At 42.9% G+C, this 23149-nt stretch overlaps 1 protein-coding gene across 1 annotated transcript; it reads left to right on the top strand.

Annotated features, from left to right (window-relative positions):
* The first annotated feature begins 91 nt into the window (after positions 1–91).
* Positions 92–19075, top strand: LOC118367613 (collagen alpha-1(XI) chain). Its single transcript, XM_052494411.1, has 26 exons — positions 92–1192; positions 4179–4263; positions 4593–4658; positions 8454–8587; positions 8845–8985; positions 9252–9305; positions 9450–9503; positions 9749–9802; positions 10117–10170; positions 12115–12168; positions 12456–12509; positions 12799–12852; positions 12998–13051; positions 13522–13566; positions 13904–13957; positions 14058–14111; positions 14436–14489; positions 15409–15480; positions 15576–15611; positions 15901–15945; positions 16063–16095; positions 16521–16667; positions 16823–16999; positions 17093–17183; positions 17333–17410; positions 17623–19075. The coding sequence occupies exons 1-26, from the start codon at positions 1172–1174 to the stop codon at positions 17832–17834; spliced, it is 1977 nt and encodes a 658-aa protein (XP_052350371.1). The 5' UTR covers positions 92–1171; the 3' UTR covers positions 17835–19075.
* Positions 19076–23149: the final 4074 nt, after the last annotated feature.

Here is a 23149-nt window from a genome sequence, read left to right on the forward strand (position 1 = left end):
TTAAAGTTAAAACTACATTGTGTTTGAGCTTTGAATAGAGAATAAAAGCCTCATATGTGTACTTTAATGATCATGGTCATAATCTGTGTGTAAAAGCTTTTGTGTGTATGATGGCCCTTTATTTAGAAGTATTCAGAGAACCAGAAAAAAGCCACAATTACTTGAGAATTCATGGATTACTTCCTTTTTTTAACAAGAACTCAGCATAAACAATTGTCTATGTCTTTCCATATTGCGACTTGAAATAGTCAGAAAAATCTACACATTTCCATTAGATAAATGTATTCATGTAATAATTTAGGTGTAAATGGCCCTGCCCAGCCCAACCCTATTGGTTGAGGCCCCTCAGGGCAGTTTGTGCATTTCTTAGTGTGTACTGTATGGAATGTTGGACAGGAGTGTCATAGCTGGCACCCTTTTACCAGCAGGTCAAAAGCACACAGGTCAGGCCTGGAGTCAATGTGCATCTGCAGTCTTTTAATGATGGGATAAAAATACTTTTTAATATAATAATCTGACACAACACTATTCCATTGGTACTGAGGTTGATCACCTGTTAAACCGTTACTTTAAATTGGTATTCAATTCATTATCAGAATGTAAAAATTTTTTTTTTGACTGAATGACTAGAATTGACCTTAACCTTCACTGTACTACTTGAACATAGCTCCAAATGTCAACGTCTGAATGTTTTTAGTCATTGGGGTGTTCGCGACCTGCAGAACTGTGTCCGTCTACTAAAATACTCACAACAAAATGTACCCTGTACCCTCATCTCTATTTTAAACCCTCCCTCTCTCTGTATTTGTTATATTCTCCTTAGTCTCTCTTCCCTCCTCTCTCCTGTCTTGGTCTCTGCCCCTGTGTGTATTTGGGGTTAGGGTTAGACTCAGGTATTTCTCACCCTGTCGAGGAGAAGAGGGAGCCGAGCCCGTGGCTGCCTGAGAACCTTATGGAACCCTGAGAGAGGGAGAGCAAGGGAGAGAGCGAGAGGAAGGGGAACCAGTGCCGTGAGTGGGGAGCGAGAATGCTGTAAAGAGCACAGTTCAGGGAGGAAATAAACTGGACTTTTCTGTCTATATTATTTTTTTAAACTGTGGACTAACTGATACGTTGAGTGAGGGTCTGGTCTCAGTGGATTATACAGAACCAAACAGACAGAACCAGCACCATGGGAGCCCCCAGGGTAAAGGTAAGCAAGCAGAGCAGGCATCATGGTCTAAGAAGGTTTCTGAGATGTTGCTACGCCAGATTCTGAATGTGAACGCTGTATTTGGTCCAATAGTGTGGTTCTTGGGCCTAGGTTCTCTGGTCCGCAGGTGGTGTACTCAGTGATGCTGGATTGAGGAACCTAATCTAACTATTGGTTGTGTAATGATACGGTAATGAGGGTTTATTTTTGGTACTGTGTGAGAGTGTATTTGACATGGACTGATTTAGTTGGTGTGTTGTGAGCATAAAGAAACCTAAATATATATTGGCGTTTAAATTAAATACTATGTGACCTATTTTCAGGACGATTAGCCTGGTGGGTCACATGCTGCCCCTAACAGTGTTTGAGTTCCCTCTGAATTAAGGGTAGTTAGGAGGTAATTTCTTTAGTTTGTACGTTTCTCAGGAATGTGCCGATTTGACTTTATTTACCTTACAGAGCACTCCACTGCACACAACAGCAAGTCAACCGACAAAGCTTAAAACTTTACAACTTTGAGAGGTGATTTTGTTGTTTGACAGTTTGGGTAAATGTATGTTTTTTCGTTAAACGGTAGATAAATATAAATGAACAATATCAAATTTGCATCATTCAAGAAGTCCAGGATCTCAGTTTACACTCTGGATACAGATGGAAGCAGTTGATTTTCTTCTTTTTTGCAGCAATTTTTTTGTGGATAGTATTACTATTCAATGAATAGTGATTGTATTGGAGAATTAGTCTAAGTAAAGGAAGCTTTTTCATGACTACTAACTGTTCAAATGAAAGGATTAGGGTTAGTGGAGGTGAGCAGTCTGTATCCCACACTGCACCTCAGTGTCCCAGGGGGCCTGGAGGTCGGTAGTGATCACCGATTTATACCACCAGGCAGACGTATGGCGTCAACTCTACATTGCAAAGCATTCTGGGTACTTGCCCAGGTAATGTATGTAATACTCCAAATCAATTGGTTTATTTCAACAGATAGACTAAATGATCTGTGTTATCATTGAGTACCATTTGTCATGTATACACTGACGTTTATTTATTGCTTAGGTGCTCTTATTCATTGTCTTTTAATAATTTATGTAAGTCCATTATAGACTACTGCACAAGTGTTTTGTTGATGATGTCCTCTTTGGAGTTTTGAATAAAAAGCTGGAAATGGCATATGGATGGAAAGTGGTTGACTCATGGTAGACAGACAGCTGCTTGACATCACAGCAAACAGAGAAAAGGCCTTTTACCGTCTCAGAGGAGTGGGATGAAGAGAGCCTTTAGAGTACAGAGAAAGTGCCCTGGCATGTGAGAAGGGCCTGAGAACTGCTGTGGCTCACCTTGTGGTTTTACCTTAACAAAGAGCGTTTTGAGCCTGTATTTCTCATCTCTATCTTGTTCAAGGCACAGACGAGCTCTTGCCTAAATCTACAGAGCATAATACAAACCCATCACCTGGATTGCTGACCCCTGCAGAATCTCCTCCTACATGTCTCATGTCATGTGACATCCAATAGGCTGCTGTTAATCCAAGGATGTGGCTTCAGTTTATTGGCCCATTTTCTCTCTGGAAAATAAAAATATGCTACTCAATTTTTGGACGTGATTGAGCCATAAGGCTCAATACCAGAAATGTAGACTTCGTGACATGTTCCAGTGTGTCTTTTAACAAATATTTACCAAATATTCCGGCCAACTACCCAACATCTTTGGTCATCTCCCCTAATAACATATAGCCTTTTCTAGTGATGTTCTGATAGGCCACCTTGCAGCCCAATTTTTATTTCAACAACCCCAAGCAACAACTCCACAAATTGTTGCTTTCTGTGAAGTCATTTTGAAGTAGGATACACACACTTGCTGCTTGTCCTACAGTATATACAGTTTAATGAAAAAAAAGTTAGCATTTTTCTTATTTAGCAGATTAATCATAGGCCTTGTAGGTAGGCCTAAACATAAACATTTAGCCTACTCTTACTGCAGGCCTATATGATAAATATATATATTTTTATCTGTTATTTCACCAGATAAATTGACTGAGAACACATCATTTGCAGCAACAACCTGGGGAATAGTTACAGGGGATGAATGAGCCAATTGTAAACTGGGGATTATTAGGTAACAATGATGGTTTGAGGGTCAGATTGGGAATTTAGCCAGGACACCAGGGTTAACACCCCTACTCTTACAATAAGTGCCATGGGATCTTTAATGACCACAGAGTCACGACACCCGTTTAACATCCCATCCAAAAGACAGCACCCTACACAGGGCAATGTCCCCAATCACTGCCCTGGGGAATTTGCATATTTTTTTAGACCAGTTGAAAGAGTGCCTCCTACTGGCCCTCCAACACCACTTCCAGTAGCATCTGGTCTCCCATACAGGGACTGACCAGGACCAACCCTGCTTAGCTTCAGAAGCAAGCCAGCAGTGGTATGCAGGGTGGTATGCTATGACTACAGACCTATAGTCTTACAGACATCATATTATGATTGATATGAAATCTGATGTTTGTCAAGAAATTAGTCAAATACAGACCATATAAATGTTGAATATTATTCACACTTGTTACATAGCCTACAAGTGTGCAATTAATACATGTCTGGAATGCCTAGACAAGAAAACAGGGTCTTGAGTTGAAGGAGTTATGTGGTAAACACCACCAGAGAGATATAGCTGACATTTTAAAAGGGCTATGATAATTGGGTATAAAACGTTCTTAGTGATCCATTAGCCTTCATTACCTTAGACGTCTAAAGTCACCTAATTTTTCGTCCTCAAAACATGTATTCATTTAAGGAGATAAAGGTATAACGAAATAAGAGTGCGTGCAGGCTATTCATTTTGAGCAGAGAGGTCTTCCATCTTCCAACAAAGGTAGGTCTTCCAACCATTACCTTTTGTTTATCTTTAAAGCGGCGACGAAACAGGCTACGGCCTACATGGTCGTTTTAACCTTGCGTTGTTTTCCCCGCCTTTTCTATAGGTGTCCGTTATCTCGCCGCTACTCGTGCTCCTATTGTGCATCCCCACCTCCCACGCGCAGGACGAGTACTCTGGTTACCACTCAGGTGAGCTGCCTGACGTGAACTGTTAGCCCCATTAGCCTTCGCGCCAATAGCTACTACAAAATATCCACATTTCTAGAGGTAAGCAAAAACAGTAGGTTATATCTTGATTTTATTTCAGTTTACCTAGATTGTGGTTCAAATGTATAGATTTATATTCTCATGTCACCACAATGAAACATTTTTGATAATTGTGTACAAACATTACATTGGTTTATCTATCTAATAACAGGCTCATTTGTATTGTAAACAGACTCATTTTACTGGGGAGGTTTCAGGCTTGTTCAATTATTGTTTCAGGCTTGTTCAATTATTGTTTTGTGTCATATTAGGTGATGAACACACCTATGAGGGCTCCTTGGTCGACAACTATGAGCATTCAGGATACCCACAACCAGGTAATAACTACAACATTGCAAAGTCCCTTCCCTTGGTCAAAAGCCAGAGTTTGGTCCCTTGGTCAAAAGCCAGAGTTTGGTCCAAGTCTTCAGAACCCCTTTATGCCTCCTCCAAATGGCTTATATGCATCAACAAACCAACTCATTTTTCATGAACAATGTGAATTGCTGGTGGGAACAATGTCTGTCCCCACTGCAACACAAAAATACTTAAATACATGTAATTTTGCCCTTGAAACATTTAATTGAAATACTGTAGAATTCCATTCATTCCTAATGGAGGACTGCTCCTACTGGGCAGTGCCAATATGGTTGACCTGTGGCTTCAAAGCCTCTCAATGGCCAATACATATCATCAGCAATCCAGGGTTTGTATACATCATTGGATGGAAATCGACAGAGGTGTTGTCAGATTATAAAGTATTTTAATCCCCACCTGGATCCAAAATATACACTGGGTGTACAAAACATTAGGAACACCTTCCTAATATTGAGTGTGCACCCCCTTTTGCCCTCAGAACAGCATCAATTCTTCAGGTCATGGACCCTACAAGCGGTCGAAAGCGTTCCACAGGGATGCTGGCCCATGTTGACTCTAATGCTTCCCACAGTTGTGTCAAGTTGGCTGGATGTCCCTTGGGTGGTGGATCATTCTTAATACACATGGGAAACTGTGGAGCGTGAAAAACCCAGCAGCATTGTAGTTCTTGGCACACACCAGTGCGCCTGGCACCTACTACCATACCCCGTTCAAAGACACAAAAATATTTTATCTTGCTCATTCACCCTCTGAATGGCACACATACACAATCCATGTCTCAATTGTCTCAAGGCTTAAAAATCCTTCTTTAACTTGTCTCCTCCCCTTTGTCCACACTAATTGAAGTGGATTTAACAAGTGACATCAATAAGGGATCATAGCTTTCACCTGGCCAGTCTGTCATGGAAAGAGCAGGTATTCTTAATTACATTTTACATTTAAGTCATTTAGCAGACGCTCTTATCCAGAGCGACTTACAAATTGGTGCATTCACCTTATGACATCCAGTGGAACAGCCACTTTACAATAGTGCATCTAAATCTTTTAAGGGGGGGGGGGTGAGAAGGATTACTTTATCCTATCCTAGGTATTCCTTAAAGAGGTGGGGTTTCAGGTGTCTCCGGAAGGTGGTGATTGACTCCGCTGTCCTGGCGTTGTGAGGGAGTTTGTTCCACCATTGGGGAGCCAGAGCAGCGAACAGTTTTGACTGGGCTGAGCGGGAACTGTACTTCCTCAGTGGTAGGGAGGCGAGCAGGCCAGAGGTGGATGAACGCAGTGCCCTTGTTTGGGTGTAGGGCCTGATCAGAGCCTGGAGGTACTGAGGTGCCGTTCCCCTCACAGCTCCGTAGGCAAGCACCATGGTCTTGTAGCGGATGCGAGCTTCAACTGGAAGCCAGTGGAGAGAGCGGAGGAGCGGGGTGACGTGAGAGAACTTGGGAAGGTTGAACACCAGACGGGCTGCGGCGTTCTGGATGAGTTGTAGGGGTTTAATGGCACAGGCAGGGAGCCCAGCCAACAGCGAGTTGCAGTAATCCAGACGGGAGATGACAAGTGCCTGGATTAGGACCTGCGCCGCTTCCTGTGTGAGGCAGGGTCGTACTCTGCGGATGTTGTAGAGCATGAACCTACAGGAACGGGCCACCGCCTTGATGTTAGTTGAGAACGACAGGGTGTTGTCCAGGATCATGCCAAGGTTCTTAGCGCTCTGGGAGGAGGACACAATGGAGTTGTCAACCGTGATGGCGAGATCATGGAACGGGCAGTCCTTCCCCGGAAGGAAGAGCAGCTCCGTCTTGCCGAGGTTCAGCTTGAGGTGGTGATCCGTCATCCACACTGATATGTCTGCCAGACATGCAGAGATGCGATTCGCCACCTGGTCATCAGAAGGGGGAAAGGAGAAGATGAATTGTGTGTCGTCTGCATAGCAATGATAGGAGAGACCATGTGAGGTTATGACAGAGCCAAGTGACTTGGTGTATAGCGAGAATAGGAGAGGGCCTAGAACAGAGCCCTGGGGGACACCAGTGGTGAGAGCGCGTGGTGAGGAGACAGATTCTCGCCACGCCACCTGGTAGGAGCGACCTGTCAGGTAGGACGCAATCCAAGCGTGGGCCGCGCCGGAGATGCCCAACTCGGAGAGGGTGGAGAGGAGGATCTGATGGTTCACAGTATCGAAGGCAGCCGATAGGTCTAGAAGGATGAGAGCAGAGGAGAGAGAGTTAGCTTTAGCAGTGCGGAGCGCCTCCGTGATACAGAGAAGAGCAGTCTCAGTTGAATGACTAGTCTTGAAACCTGACTGATTTGGATCAAGAAGGTCATTCTGAGAGAGATAGCGGGAGAGCTGGCCAAGGACGGCACGTTCAAGAGTTTTGGAGAGAAAAGAAAGAAGGGATACTGGTCTGTAGTTGTTGACATCGGAGGGATCGAGTGTAGGTTTTTTCAGAAGGGGTGCAACTCTCGCTCTCTTGAAGACGGAAGGGACGTAGCCAGCGGTCAGGGATGAGTTGATGAGCGAGGTGAGGTAAGGGAGAAGGTCTCCGGAAATGGTCTGGAGAAGAGAGGAGGGGATAGGGTCGAGCGGGCAGGTTGTTGGGCGGCCGGCCGTCACAAGACGCGAGATTTCATCTGGAGAGAGAGGGGAGAAAGAGGTCAGAGCACAGGGTAGGGCAGTGTGAGCAGAACCAGCGGTGTCGTTTGACTTAGCAAACGAGGATCGGATGTCGTCGACCTTCTTTTCAAAATGGTTGACGAAGTCATCTGCAGAGAGGGAGGAGGGGGAGGGGGAGGAGGATTCAGGAGGGAGGAGAAGGTGGCAAAGAGCTTCCTAGGGTTAGAGGCAGATGCTTGGAATTTAGAGTGGTAGAAAGTGGCTTTAGCAGCAGAGACAGAGGAGGAAAATGTAGAGAGGAGGGAGTGAAAGGATGCCAGGTCCGCAGGGAGGCGAGTTTTCCTCCATTTCCGCTCGGCTGCCCGGAGCCCTGTTCTGTGAGCTCGCAATGAGTCGTCGAGCCACGGAGCGGGAGGGGAGGACCGAGCCGGCCTGGAAGATAGGGGACATAGAGAGTCAAAGGATGCAGAAAGGGAGGAGAGGAGGGTTGAGGAGGCAGAATCAGGAGATAGGTTGGAGAAGGTTTGAGCAGAGGGAAGAGATGATAGGATGGAAGAGCAGAGAGTAGCGGGGGGAGAGAGAGCGAAGGTTGGGACGGCGCGATACCATCCGAGTAGGGGCAGTGTGGGAAGTGTTGGATGAGAGCGAGAGGGAAAAGGATACAAGGTAGTGGTCGGAGACTTGGAGGGAGTTGCAATGAGGTTAGTGGAAGAACAGCATCTAGTAAAGATGAGGTCGAGCGTATTGCCTGCCTTGTGAGTAGGGGGGGAAGGTGAGAGGGTGAGGTCAAAAGAGGAGAGGAGTGGAAAGAAGGAGGCAGAGAGGAATGAGTCAAAGGTAGACGTGGGGAGGTTAAAGTCGCCCAGAACTGTGAGAGGTGAGCCGTCCTCAGGAAAGGAGCTTATCAAGGCATCAAGCTCATTGATGAACTCTCCGAGGGGACCTGGAGGGCGATAAATGATAAGGATGTTAAGCTTAATGTTTTGTACACTCCGTGTAAGTACACTAGGTGTACAGTCAGACACTAACTACTACTACAGTACAAACTCTATGGTATGATGCTTCCTTTGACATGAACTAAGCTGTAGAATGCAAACATTTCCCTCTCACTTTAACCCCTCCACTGCTTGACATTCCTCACTGGCAGAGGAATACCCACCGGAGCACACTCACAGCTATGAGGAGCAGCAACCCTCATCTGGATATGACCCCTATGTACCAGCCCCCACCAGTGTGAGCATGATCACAGAGGACTCCTACCCCTACACCACCACCACACAGGTGAGGGGAAGTCAAGGGGGAAAGTATGTTATGTGTGATGTTTAGTAATGGCATGTCATGTAACATTGTGGTCCTTCTGTAGCTCAGTTGGTAGAGCATGGCGCTTGTAACGCCAGGGTAGTGGGTTCGATCCCCGGGACCACCCATACATAGAATGTATGCACACATAACTGTAAGTCGCTTTGGATAAAAGTGTCTGCTAAATGGCATATATATTGTGTTTTGTCATGTAATGTAATATCATGTTATAACTGCAGGTGCCATACGAGCAGGAGCCCTACTACGAAGAGTCGCTCCAGGCCCCTGGTGGTGGGGAGGCTTCTCTGGGGGAGGAGGGGCCAACAGACTGTAACTGTGAGCCAGGAGAGCCAGGGTTCGCTGGGTTTGCAGGGCCCAAGGTAGGACGAAGGCTCTAACCTAACGCTCAACACCATGCAACTGGAATTTAGAACCATATAAACAGCAAACATCTATGTACTTTGCTGATGAATACTGATTAAATGGCATTTATATAGCATTCACTGCGTCCTTAAGTGATTTGCATTGTATGGGGGTAGCTCACCCCATCCACCACCATCCTGTGGTATCCTTCTGTTTTCTGGACTAAGCAAAATATCTGTCTGTCTGTCTGTCTGTCTATCTGTCTATCTGTCTGTCTATCTAGGGAGCCAGAGGACTGCAAGGTAAAGATGGCTTCCCTGGGGCTCAAGGACGCGAGGTGAGTGTTAAATGCTGTATAATCACTATATCAAATTCATAGTGCATGCCAAATTACACCCTCTATTGTGCTTAATCAATGAATCACTGCTCATATCCCTATTGGAGGAATGCTGTTGATATAGTTCCTGTGTGTTGTGTTCAGGGGTACAAAGGATTCAAAGGAGTTCTAGGAAGAGGAGGAGACACAGGGCCTGAGGTGAGGAAGTCAAAAAAGTAAAATAAAAGACCTCACATAAATACCCAAAGCAGCCTTAGACACTATCCATCTCCCTAAGCGAGGCTTGAACCCAGGTTTCCCAACACCACGGCAAACACGCTTGCCACAACCTCAGAAGAGAAGCAGTATCTCCCTGGGAGGAATGTTTGTAACTACAAAGTATGGCATCAACATTGCCCTTGAACTTGACTCAACAGCTGTATTGACCTTTGCCATCTCTACAGGGTGACTCCGGGCCTGATGGGGAGGATGGTGCCTCTGGTTTCTCTGGAGCCCAGGTAAGTAAGAGGCCTATAGAGGATATCACAGATGTAATGTATCTCTCTTTCATTGTTTTGCTCTGATCTGTTTCTATGCTCTGGTCTAAATTCTGCAACATGGCACAAGCAATGCAACTTTTTCTATATTGATTATGGCCAGTAGATGGGGATCTCTTTATTATTCAGAACTGGAGAGTGACACTGTTGTGTAGTTGAGGTGAGGCTGAGCTTCAACAACTATGATTACCCATTCTCTTTCTCATTCTCTCTCTTGGTCTATACTTTATTCCATTATTTTGCACCTTGTCTCTCATTCTTTCTCTCTCCTACAGGGCTTGCCTGGTCTTCCTGGCGATCCAGGTGAGACTGGGGTGCTAGGTCTGAAGGTAAAGACCCTTCCTCAAAACCAGACCGGCATCCTACAAAATGTGTATCACATCAAACAAAATCACCCTCTACCCAAAAATACATTATAACCCCATATCAAAAACAGTGTGGCCCTTCACAACATCTTATTTGAATGTTCACTAATAACAGCCCAAGCCACCATAATGTTTGACTAAAGTTTAAACCTACAAGAAACAGCATGACATCACATAACACCCCTGTTATACCACCGAGAACCAATATATTTTTTAATTTTTTTTATTTAAACAGGTAGGCTAGTTGAGAACAAGTTCTCATTTACAACTGCGACCTGGCAGTTGACATAACAGGGAACAAGTATGACATCAAGGAATTCCAAAATGACATCACTGAGTACCAGTGTGACATAACAGAGAACCAGTATTGCCACGGTCAAGACAACTTGGAACTCAGAAACTCTTAACTTGTTGTAGAAAGATGAGGTCCGAGTTTTCCACTTGGAAAATATCAGAATTGACCAACAGGAAGCGCTACGCAAAAAACATAGGTACATTTTAACTCAAGAGTTTCCGAGATTCTTAGTTGTCTTGAAAGCACCATAAAACACCACAGATCACTAGTATGACATAACAGAGAACCAGTCTGACACCACACAATTCAGTTTGAATCCCCATAGATGCCATATTGAGGTCAATCGAACCTGACCAAAACATTGGATTTGCCATGGAAACGAGTGGGGGAAAGGGCCGTGGGTGTAACGCTCCGGGTGTCATGGGTGTGGAGTCAGACGCAGGAAACAGAGAGTGCAATACTGTGCTCTTTAATGCACTCACGCAACACTGGGTGCTCAAAACCAAATGCCCCAAACACGGGGGACGAAAACAGTACAGCAGAATACACGACCAGGAACAAACACGTTCCTCTACTACATAACCTGAATGTCACAATAATTAATCCTGCACAAAGAAACAGGCGGGCCGGCTGTCTAATAAAGCACAACTAATGACTAACTAACATGTGCTAACAATAAACATACAAGGAGGGGGAGGAAAGACAAATCAGTGGCAGCTGATAGGCCGGCGACGACGACCGCCGAGCGCCACCCCACCGGGAAGGGAAACCACCCTCGGTTGGACTCGTGACAGTGGGGGAAAGATCCTGAAACTTCCCATTGCCCGTAGCAAAAATATCCTACATTTAACCTATTGTTTATACAGTGAGGGAAAAGATAAGTATTTGACCCCTCTGCAAAACATGTGTTTTTCTGGATTTTTTTATTATTCTCAGTGTTCAAAAAAACCTACCATTAAAATTATAGACTGATCATTTCTTTGTCAGTGGGCAAACGTACAAAATCAGCAGCGGATCAAATACCTTTTCCCTCACTGTATGTGTATTTCACACTATGGTGAGGTAAAAATCAGAGTATAATGGTTTCATGGATGTCAACCCCGACACATGTTCATGTCATTGTCACCAATCAACTGTATTACAGTTAAAAACTACTTTGACTACCACCACAGATTTCAGTATGCTAGCTATGCTAACCAGCTTATACGAACAGAAGTTAGCATTTAGCAGTCACTTCTAAACCTGAAGAGGGACAACTCGTAAATGTTATACAGAGAAAACAGACAAATATATCCAAATCGCATCTAAGTAACCACATTGACCCTGTTACGAATATCCACTTTGTTGGAACAGAGTTGATGAATGTGTGACAATATGGTCATTTGGAATGGTTTGCATTTCATTGACTTCTTTACCGCATCCATCAGGTAAAACCTGCAAAAAGGTATGACATTATAGACCCCCACTGTACCACAGAGATATCACAGAGTACCAGCATGACATCATAGAATACCACTATACCATCACAAATATCAGCTAATTACAAATGTTTTCTTTTTTTTTGACAATTTCAAACTGTCTCTATGCCTGAGTGTGTTCCTTATCCTCAACAGGGTGACATCGGTATGGAGGGGCCACGCGGAGGAGTCGGGGTAACGGGTGAGACTGTGAGTATTGACAAAATACAGCTTTTATGTTTTGTAGGTAACCATATTTGGTTTGATATCAAGAGATTTTTTTCAATTCATCTCAAATAAACAAATAAACAATCCATAGGTTATTATTGTGTAATTACCATTGTACCATGGATTTTCTAAGGAAATCCACTACCTGGTCATTTCTGTAGCGTAAAATAAAGTGCTTCCTCAAATGAGTGTAAGGAAATTTGGTACAAAATCCCCAGCATGTTTCTGTCTGGCCCTACTCATGTGTTTAGTTTTTTGTCTTTTTCTAGGGTCCAGTTGGTGAGGCAGGGCCAGGTGGGCCTGATGGAACTGGAGGTATCAAGGTAAACATGGTGGCCACCACAACTCAACACTATTCAATCACAATTGTTGCCACCACTCAGAGTTGCTACCACAACTCAGCACACACTGTCTTCTCAACATGCTCAAATCAATTCTTCACTCAGCTCCTTACACAGCTCTCACTAGAATCAATACAAGAGTTTATGATGTGAAAGCCTCAAACAAGCTATGTGATGTGATCATTTCCATTTAACATATAAACGACATACAAATTATTGTTATTTGTTCTGGCTATGTTGAGACATTTTTTCCTCCAACCTTTCTTCTCAGGGATCAACTGGAGCAGAAGGGAAACAGGGTCCTGAGGGAACAGACGGGGAAAAGGTAGCGCCATTCAACCTCACTTTGTGACCATGGTTAATTAAACCATGGTTGAATAACTCATTCTTTTTTCTTTTTTTATCGAATGACTTCAACTTCCATTTCTCCTGTCTAAAATGTCTTCCATCTCATCCTTTCTCTTCCACAGGGTCAGATTGGAGCACCTGGATTCTCAGGAGACCATGGGGAGATGGGCTATAATGTAAGATGGATATCTGTCTATCCGTCACACCATTCATCTCTCTGGAATGGGTGGCCAGTAATAAACTGGTCCTGAACATCTCTAAAACTAAGAGCATTGTATTTGATATAAATCATTCCTTAAGTGCTAGACATCAGCTGAATCTGGTAATGAATGGTGTGGCTGTTGAACAAGTTGAGGATACTAAATTACTTGGCGTTACCTTAGATTATAAACTGTCATGGTCAAAACATATAGATTCAATGGTTGCAAAGATGGGTAGAGGTCTAGCCGTAATAAAGAGATGCTCTGCTTTTTTGACACCACACTCCAGAAAGCAAGTTCTGCAGGCTCTAGTTTTGTCTAATCCTGATTATTGTCTAGTAGTGTGGACCTCTTATTTGTCCTTCTCTACAAAGACTATGCTATTCCCTACATGGAGGGAGACCATTAAATCCTACTAACATGCTTTTTCTTTCTGCGTTTTATAGGGGTATCCTGGAGAGCCAGGAGGCAGAGGAGAGACCGGTCACAAGGTATGTTTAGGGGGACAGGAGTAGTGTTGTTTTCACAGAAAGTACTGTGGTTGCTTTCAAAAGTCATTGGCCATTACTCTTCACAGAAACTACTCTGGTTCCCCTAACATTTCTGTGTGTTCATGGGTGTTTTCCCTAAACTGCATACTGTTATTTTCACTGAAGGTTTTGCTATTGTTGATTTTGTGAGTCATGTGGCTGTTAAACACTTTTGGCCATGACTATAGCACCTTCTCCACGTGGGAGATTAGATTGATACTGTAGTAGCGATGTCTCCCTTGCTCTCTTCTCTTCCACTTTCTGTTTTCTCTGTATCTCTCTCTTTCCTCTCTCTCAGGGTGACCAAGGCCCAGGGGGCATGCCAGGCAGTGATGGGGAGCCTGGAGAGGATGTGAGTATCAGTATGATAACCACTAAATTAGTAATAAATATCTAAGGAATCTGTCGATGGAATTTCTCCTAACAAACTACATTTACTGTTTATTTTCCAGGGTCCTCTTGGAGTTCCTGGGGTGATCGGCTTTCCTGGAGAGTTTGGACAAAAGGTAAAGTGAAGGAGAATTGCATGCTGGGTATCAGGATGACATCATCACAATGGCTGAGATGTATAATCCAAACATGTCTAGTTGACCTGTTCTGCTGTTATGACATGGATGTAATTTGTTATATTGTACAGTACATTTATTCAAATCAAATGTTATTTGGCACATGCGCCGAATACAACATGCTTACTTACAAGCCCTTAACGAACAATGCAGTTTTAAGAAAATAAGAGTTAAGAAAATATTTACTAAATAAACTAAAAGTGGACATGTACTTTTAATACTTAAATGAATACTTTGTGAATAATGGCCAGTCTTCCCTCTTAGGGCGCGAGAGGGGATCGTGGTGTGAGGGGACCTCTTGGGAGAGTAGGAGCTGGGGTAAGACTGGCTTTATAAACTGGGTGGTTCGAGCTGATTGAATGCTGATTGTTTGACAGCTGTGGTATATGAGACCGTATACCATGGGTATGACAAAACATTTATTTGTACTTCTCTAATTACATTGGAAACCAGTTTATAATAGCAATAAGGCACCTCGGGGGTTTGTGGTATATTGCCAATATTCTACGGCTAAGGGCCGCGTTGCGTCGTGCATATGAACAGTCCTTGGCGTGGTATATTGGCCATATACCACACCTCGTGCCTTACTGTTTAATTATAACCACTACATGGGGCGGCAGGGTAGCCTAGTGGTTAGAGTGTTGGACTAGTAACCTGAAGGTTACGAGTTCAAACCCCCGAGCTGACAAGGTACAAATCTGTCTTTCTGCCCCTGAACAGGCAGTTAACCCACTGTTCCTAGGCCGTCATTGAGAATAAGAATATGTTCTGACTTGCCTGGTTAAATAAAGGTAAAATAAAAAATAAATAAAAAACATGAGGTGATCTAATCTCAATGACATGTGCACAGTAGACTACAGATCACAGTACATAAACTGTCACTTCCACATTCCTCAGTAAATTCCCCTCCATGTTGTTGTTAATTAGATTAAATTCCAAGTTGCTTCAGGAAGGTAACAGATATGTTAGTAAAGAGATCTGTGGGTAAAGTCCCTGAAAAGGTTTCAGTTTCAGGTAAAAACAAAGATGGTCATGCTGATTTTAGTTTAAAACCCCAGCTTAACTGTCAGAGATGTTATTACAATAGTACCGTATATCTTGTTATAAGTTTAGACAATTAATAATGATCTGTCATTGGAAATTCAACAAAATTCCTATTTTTGAACAAAGGTTCTCATTCTAAAGTGTGTGTGTACAGTATTTGCAGCAATTTACCTATATGTATTTCATATTATAGGGGCCTCAAGGAGAGAGGGGAGATGCAGGAGTTCCAGGGAAACCAGGACCTAAAGGCCTGCAGGCCCAGCCTGTGTGTATATGTCATAACTCAAACATTGTCGTAACCACTAGAATTATCATCACTTTGATGATTATGTAATTGTTGATTTAACGCTTTGTTTCTAGGGAGCCAAAGGGGAGACAGGTCCCGATGGTGATAAGGTAACCTTTTATTTACGTTCCCCATCAGACTGCTAAATTACCAGTCAGTTAATCAAACACACACACACACACACACACACACACACACACACACACACACACACACACACACACACACACACACACACACACACACACACACAAACAGTAAGTGAAAGTGGATGTGTATTGGTCATCTACTGTTTATGTCTGGGTCTTTCCTTTGTGACTGATAAGCTTTAATAAGCAGTCCTATCATTTCCATGGCATCTTACTGACTCATCTCATGTGCTGATTGTTCCTTCCTCAGGGTGGGGTTGGAATAACTGGAGTGAAGGGAGGGAAAGGAGACAAGGTAATCCTGTGACAATGCCGAGGCGATGTCACTTGCGTATCTACTTCCTGTTTCCATTGATGTAGTGGGACCGATTTTCTTCTTACTAAAAATGTTTCTGTTCCTCTTTCCAACCAGGGAAGTTTTGGAGCACATGGTGACAAAGGACAGGTTTGTAATACTTCATTCTGTGAATGTATGAGTTTTTTTTCACCCTAACTCATTCTATGTCACATAAAAACCACAATACTGACACCATAGGTTGTTCCTAGATGACAGCAGACACAACAGCACATACTGTACAGTATTGAGTTCCCGTTACATTATAAAATCCTAATATAACTGTTTTAATTAGGTAGAAGTATTGAGAAGTAAATTATTTGATTAGGTAGAATTATTGAGAATTAAATGATTTGATTAGGTAGAAGTATTGAGAATTAAATGATTTGATTAGGTAGAAGTATTGAGAATTAAATGATTTGATTAGGTAGAAGTATTGAGATAATTGAGTTTAAATCATGGCTTTCTGCACTCAGTGACTGAACAGTGTCCCCCCTCTCTCTGTCTCCCTCCTTCCCCTCATCTCTGAATGGCAGCAAGGGGAGAGAGGTACCATCGGCCCTGATGGCATTGTTGGACGAAATGGACCCCCCGGCATCCCAGGCTCCAGAGGAGAGCCAGGTCCAGGCGGTGACCTGGGCGTCAAAGGTGGCTCTGGACCTAAAGGAGTGCCAGGTGCCCCTGTGCGTATCAGGAGCCAACTCCAGTCTGCCTGGAGGAAGGGTCTCCCCCTTATTTTACATTGACCCATATCTAGCAATAACTTTTACTGACTGATTGATTGATCGATTGTTTACTTGCTAGGTTGATTGATTGATTGCCTGCTTTTTGACCTCAGGGCCCTGGGCTGACAGATGAGCAGGTATTGCAGCTGTGTAAAGGAGTGGTGACAGCCCAGATCTCCCAGTATGCAGCTTCCATCCGGGCCAAGTGTTCCCAAGGCTGCCCCATCAACAACCGCACACTCATTGGGCCGCCCGGAACCAGGGGACCAGCTGGAGAATCAGGCAAACCCGTGAGTCACACAGCCCCCAAACCAATCCCTATCTACTAAGGAAAGACTTTATTCCAAACGATGATAAGTTCTGTTGACCTCTCTCTCTCTCAGGGTAAAGCGGGCAAAGCTGGAGTCAAAGGAGCCAGGGGCATCCAAGGGGACACAGGAGTGGATGGTCAGAAGGGGGCGGAGGGGGAAAGAGGTATGTACTCCAATTGTCTTAGTTAAACCAGACTTGATAACTGGTAAACAAAACTGATGACAAAGGCTAATTTCAAGTGAAAATTAATGGAGCACCTTTGTAGTCATAGCTTCAGAGTTCACTCACAGGCTCTCTGTTCTACTCCACAGGAACAAAAGGTCCGAAAGGAAAGGGGGGTGAGCCTGGTAAAGGTCTGCCAGGACACGATGGGCATCAAGGCCTCAGAGGTAGGACACTGTTTCCACTGGTGTGAAACTCTCAGGTCTACCTCAAAATAGCTTGTCTTAGAATTGTTGGAAAGTATCTGTAACTCACTTCCAGATTCACTTAAAAAGGGATTGTGTGGTTCTTATTCAACATTTATTTTAGCAGGAAGTCTTCTTTTTCAAGAGAACTGTTAAGAAGCCACCTCCAACTATTTAATTTTTTCCCCCTACAGGGATGCCAGGCCACCCAGCAGAGCCAAATAACGGTATGGCAGGTCCCAGAGGGCCCCGTGGTTTCACAGGCGCTTTAGGTCAGCCTGGCATGGCGGGCAACGCAGGAGTGCCCGGCTTCTGTGAGGCACGGGACTGCAGCATTCACGCGCCTGTGATGCGCAAGGAGCAGGGCCTAGTGAAGGGACCCCGCGATCTAAGCCCCAAGATCTAACCCCAACAAGGAGCTTCAGGAAAAGGTGAAGGAATGGTCAACGATGAGGGTCATGTTGGACGGTCGCTCCATGGCAACGTTGGGTTTAATTCCATTCACATCTCAGCCATACCAGGAATTGAAGTTGACATTGAGTTTTGAACTGGGAAATGACCCATGTGTACAGCGTTGATCTTTTTGAATTTCATAGCTAATTCAATTCCTGTAATGACTGATATTGAAATGGAATTAATCTGAGCATTGTTCAATGTGGCTCACCAGTGTTGGAAGGGTTTGGTGGGACACGCTGGACTCTGCACAGGGAGATGAAGGCTCCCAATGAACTCTAATGTTTAGGCATAATTGATCACTTTTTTCTAGGCGAAAACAATCCTTATGAATTTTTTTATGCTAAAACAAAAAATTCAATTGTCTTCCTCCAAGCAAACCATAAGTAAAGGGGCTTGGAGAAACTGGCTAAAAGAAATAGGCAGAAAATGAAACTTGCAGGTGTCTCTGGCTACCAGTCAGGTTTTGTTTTTGATATGATCAACAATGCTGCGCTTACATTGAAAATAAAAAGTTATGTAAATAATTTTGTAAAGTATCGCAAGTACATGTACTGTGTGTTCTGAAATATCACTGTTTTAGATAAATTCTGTCTTACTTTTCTTAAGATGAGTCCTCACTTTTTTTGTCGCCACAGTTTGAGTGTCTTTCTGAGAATGGATCTCTTTCAGTCATCTCATGTTATTCGGGTTAATCGAAATAACTTTTTTTTACCATTTTGTCACGCGGGACTAGGTGTGTGAGGTAGGAATCAGGCGCAGAGAGTTCCAAGGGAGAAGTGCACTTTAATGTGGCACCAAAATACAATGCCCAAACACAGGGCTCGAAAATACGGACCAACCCAAAACACAGGGTAGCCAGTCTGGAGCACGAACACACCCAACAACACAACACGTAACACCAGAATAATCCCGCCGAAAACAAGGGCGGGTTTGCTAGCCTTAAATAAGGACGCCCATCAGGAAAACATAATAGGACACAGGTGCAACTAATAAGACTAAACCAACAGAAAAGGGAAAAGAGATCAGTGGCGGCTAGTAGGCCGGTGACGACGACCGCCGAGCACCGCCTGAACAGGCAGGGGAGCCAACTTTGGCGGATGTCGTGACACATTTACAGATGTTCACAGACAAGATAACATTGATCAATATAAAATAAAAACGTACTATTTTATATTATTTCATATTAAAAATAATACATGGACCTTTGTTTTACAGTGTGTACTGTATATGGAATTTATATAGTTATATAATCTGCCAATGATTTGTAGCACAAAATGTCTGTTGATTAAATTAATTAGCTATATTCATTGGATGGAGGTTTTGATTTATTAAATAGATTTTCATGTACATTCACGTGAACAGGATGTTCAACTCCTCTTAACTGATATTTTTGTCATTGTCAATCTTCATTTGAAAATCATCCCAACACGTTACAAGGCGGAAACGTAGCCCTGTAAACTCAATTATATTACAGGTGTTCTTAACATTTGTACTTTTGTGTACATATGTTGGCAATCAGAGCCCTGATAGAAAAGCATCACAATGTTTGGAAACATTTTTTTTTAATGCATCACCACCACATCACAGGACAGATTAGAAAATGAGCAGAACATGAACATGGGTGATAGTCTCATCAAAAGCATGCAAAACATTACATCTATGCTACGAAAGTACACATACATGACATCAACGGACAAGAAAATTAACTATTGAGTCATTTGTTTGACGCTGCCCACTTCATTGAGTCACTTGTCTCTAAGCTTATTGTCTGATCTAGTGGTCAGTAGGTGTAGCTATATTTGTACCAATACAAAATGGTCCAATGCAAAGTGGATATTATTTTTAAAACGCACACTATTAAAATGTATATTCTTAAAATCTTGCAAAATAAATTCCTTAATTTGATGGGACATAAAAACACATACAATTTGACATAGGTCCCAAGGCATATTGAAGTACTGCCATTTTGTGCCAAAACATTGTTCCATAGGAGAGATGATTGGCTTGTAATGGACCATTTCACATCTTGTTTTTCTAGCTAATTGTACATTCATACTTTGGTAATTTGTGCTTTTTAGAATGAATAGGTAATAAATAGCTTCATAAATATATGTAATAAATAACACTGTCTACATGGCACAACATGTTGAGGCAGTGGTCAGCAGCAACACATTTCCTGTTTCATTTTGTGTTCAGTCAAAAAACACTATGGCTTTCTTTCTTCCTCTCTTAGGTGAAACTACATGATGTAAACCTCACCCATCCTACATGTAAACTTAGTTAGCAGAGTATTGAGACAGAAGGTAAAAAAAGTGCATAGAAGACAGCAATGAGACTAAAACATGCAATTAGAGTCTGGAGATTGGTGGCGGAAGCCATATTCTTCCTTTAAAAAGCAATCAAGGTCCTGAGTAGATAGATGTCTATAATACTATTGGCTCAACTTTGATGTTAGTTTGTGTAGTGTGTCCCAACCACTACAAATGCACAACAGTTCTTCAATGGCAGGATAAAGGATGCAATCTGGGTTCTTTGGGGACCAACAATCTAGGACCAACAATGGGAGAGGCCCCTCAGACCACATCTACAGTACAAATTGAATGATCATAGAGACCGAAAGAATCAGGAATGCCCCGAGTCCTAAAATATAAACAGAAGAAGACGTTGTTAAATAATAAGTTATTTTGTGTTGTCAAAATCTCTCATTATAGCATCAAAACTTATTTTGATACTAATAGAGAGCTCTGATAATATGCAGTTATCTATACTGTAATACGCTAAGGATTCTAAGCTGCAGGGGGGTCTCCTCATACAATTGTGGGCCAATTTTCTTCATTTTAAGCTCAAAAGATGTGCGTTGTTGTCTCACATGATATTGTCCCCTTTATATTCTGCTGTGTTTTGTATTTTTGTTTATTATCCTGTTTTTTGTGTTTGGAACTACTTGAGTCCGTTCTCGAGGCCAGTTTGCTTCAGCAGTAAAATAATCCTGCAGCAACAGGAAATGTGAATTATTATGTGGATTATAATTAATGGATATTTTGTGTAAGGGATGATAAATTCTTCGTTAGGGCAAATCAAGTCTGGAAATGACAACATTTAGAAAACGTTTTAAACCTTGAATACACAAGTTTTCATTTCCTGCTGTGCAGGTAAATTCTCAGCAACAAAGGAGTGATCAAATTAAGATCCTACATCTGTATTGAGTGTCTCGGTCTTGACTCAGTGTTTTTAATTGGTCTTGATTCTGTCTCCGGACAGTGAGGACTTCTTGAATTGGACCAGCGGAGTGAAAAACTCAATTATCAGCTCCGTTTCGCCAGGCCAAATATCCACACTCTTTTCATGACACATTAATATCTTTTTGCCTATTGAAACCAGGGCTTCCTACTTTACCCATTACATTACTGTCCTTAACTTACTCAGAAAATGATCCTCAAATATTGTCGCGCTCGTCAGAATTGATTCGCTGGTAGGGAAGAGTACTATTACTATTATTAGTAAGGGGAAACTGGGGGAAATTCGTGATCATTTGCAGAGTGGCTCTCTATTTGCTGTCAGCATGATTTTTTTTTTATTCTCACCATTCTGAATGTCTAAAGAATACATATCTGACATAACAACACAGCAATACTGGACAATCTGAACTCTTATTATGGTGGAGATTTGGCACAATTAATGGTCTTGAACTGGTCTCGCATTTTTCAGGTCTTGACTTGGTGTCGGACCCTTAACCCCCTCCTGGTCTCGATCTTGACTTGATCTAGCCCCACCTCTGGTCTTGGTCTTGACTCGGACTCAAGTTGCTCCGGTCTTGGTTTTGAATTGGTCTCGCTTTAGGTGGTATCAAACACAACACTGGTTTGGAATGGCACGGTTACTATTGCATCATGTCGATGCCATTATGACGTAATTTTGCTGCCAAGGCAAAGCCTGGGCCTATAACCGCGAGGGTCCAGCTACTCAGTGGGTATAACAATAAGAGGCCACTAAGAGTACGCCCAAGAGAAGATGACAGTGATGAGGAGGTGAGTCATAAGGTGAGTACAGTGCGCCAGGCTGCCACCTTGGCCGTGTCCAAACAGAGAGTCTCATGGCTACGGACTGGACATTCCAAATTCCCATGGCAATCATGCATCACAATATTAACGCAACATGCAGCCAGCAATCTGCGATATCCAAGGTACAGTACTTCCTATCAACTGCAAGTGACCTGCTGCGCTTATAGTCAGTCTATGGAAGGCCCGTGCGTAAAATCTTCAACAGCATAGTCTCATGACCAGTTGTCCTGTTTTCCCCAATTCTTAAACCAAGCCTAAAATCCTTTGAAATAATGAGGTCAAACAAAGCAAGGTACAAAATTATGCTTCACAAAATTAATTTTCTATTGTAGGCTACTGTTTTAATGGATAACATGGTTTAGGCCAGCAACACGAAACGTGCCAGCAACACAAGTAGCCGAGCTGACTTTTGTAGCGGTCCAGAGAGCAAGTGCCTATAAACAAACACAGTAGCCCCCAACAGGTTTTTTAAATGCACCGGAGTTGAGAAGGTTTGATAGCCTCATACAGTGCCTTCAGAAAATATTCACACCCCTTGAGTTTTTCCATATTTTGCTATGTTACAAGCCTTACTCGAAAATCATTTAAATATATATATTTTTTCAACAATCTTCACACAATACCCCATAATGACAAAGCGAAAACAGTTTTTATTTTTTTTATTTAGCAAATTTATTACAAATAAAAAACAGAAATATCTTATTTACATAAGTATTCAGACCCTTTGCTATGAGACTCGAAATTAAGCTCAGGTGCATCCTGTTTCCATTGATCATCCTTAAGATGTTTCTACAACTTGTTAGGAGTCCTGTTGTAAATTCAATTGATTTTACATGATTTGGAAATGCACACAGCTGTCTATTTAAGGTCCCACAGTCGACAGTGCATGTCAGAGAAAAAAACAAGCGATGAGGTTGAAGGAATTTTTCGTAGAGCTCTGAGACAGGACTGTGTCGAGGCACATATCTGGAGAAGGGTACCAAAAAATGTTTGCAGCATTGAAGGTCCCCAAGAACATAGTGGCCTCCATCATTCTTAAACGGAAGAAGTTTGGAACCGGCAAGACTCTTCCTAGAGCTGTCCGCCCAGCCAAACTGAGCAATTGGGGGAGAAGGCTCTTGGTCAGGGAGGTGACCAAGAACCTGATGGTCACTCTGACTGAGCTCTAGAGTTCCTCTGTGGAGATGGGAGAACCTTCCAGAAG

This window comes from Oncorhynchus keta, chromosome 34 (genome assembly GCF_023373465.1).
Source record: "Oncorhynchus keta strain PuntledgeMale-10-30-2019 chromosome 34, Oket_V2, whole genome shotgun sequence".
In the NCBI taxonomy this organism is placed as follows: Eukaryota; Metazoa; Chordata; class Actinopteri; order Salmoniformes; family Salmonidae; genus Oncorhynchus; species Oncorhynchus keta.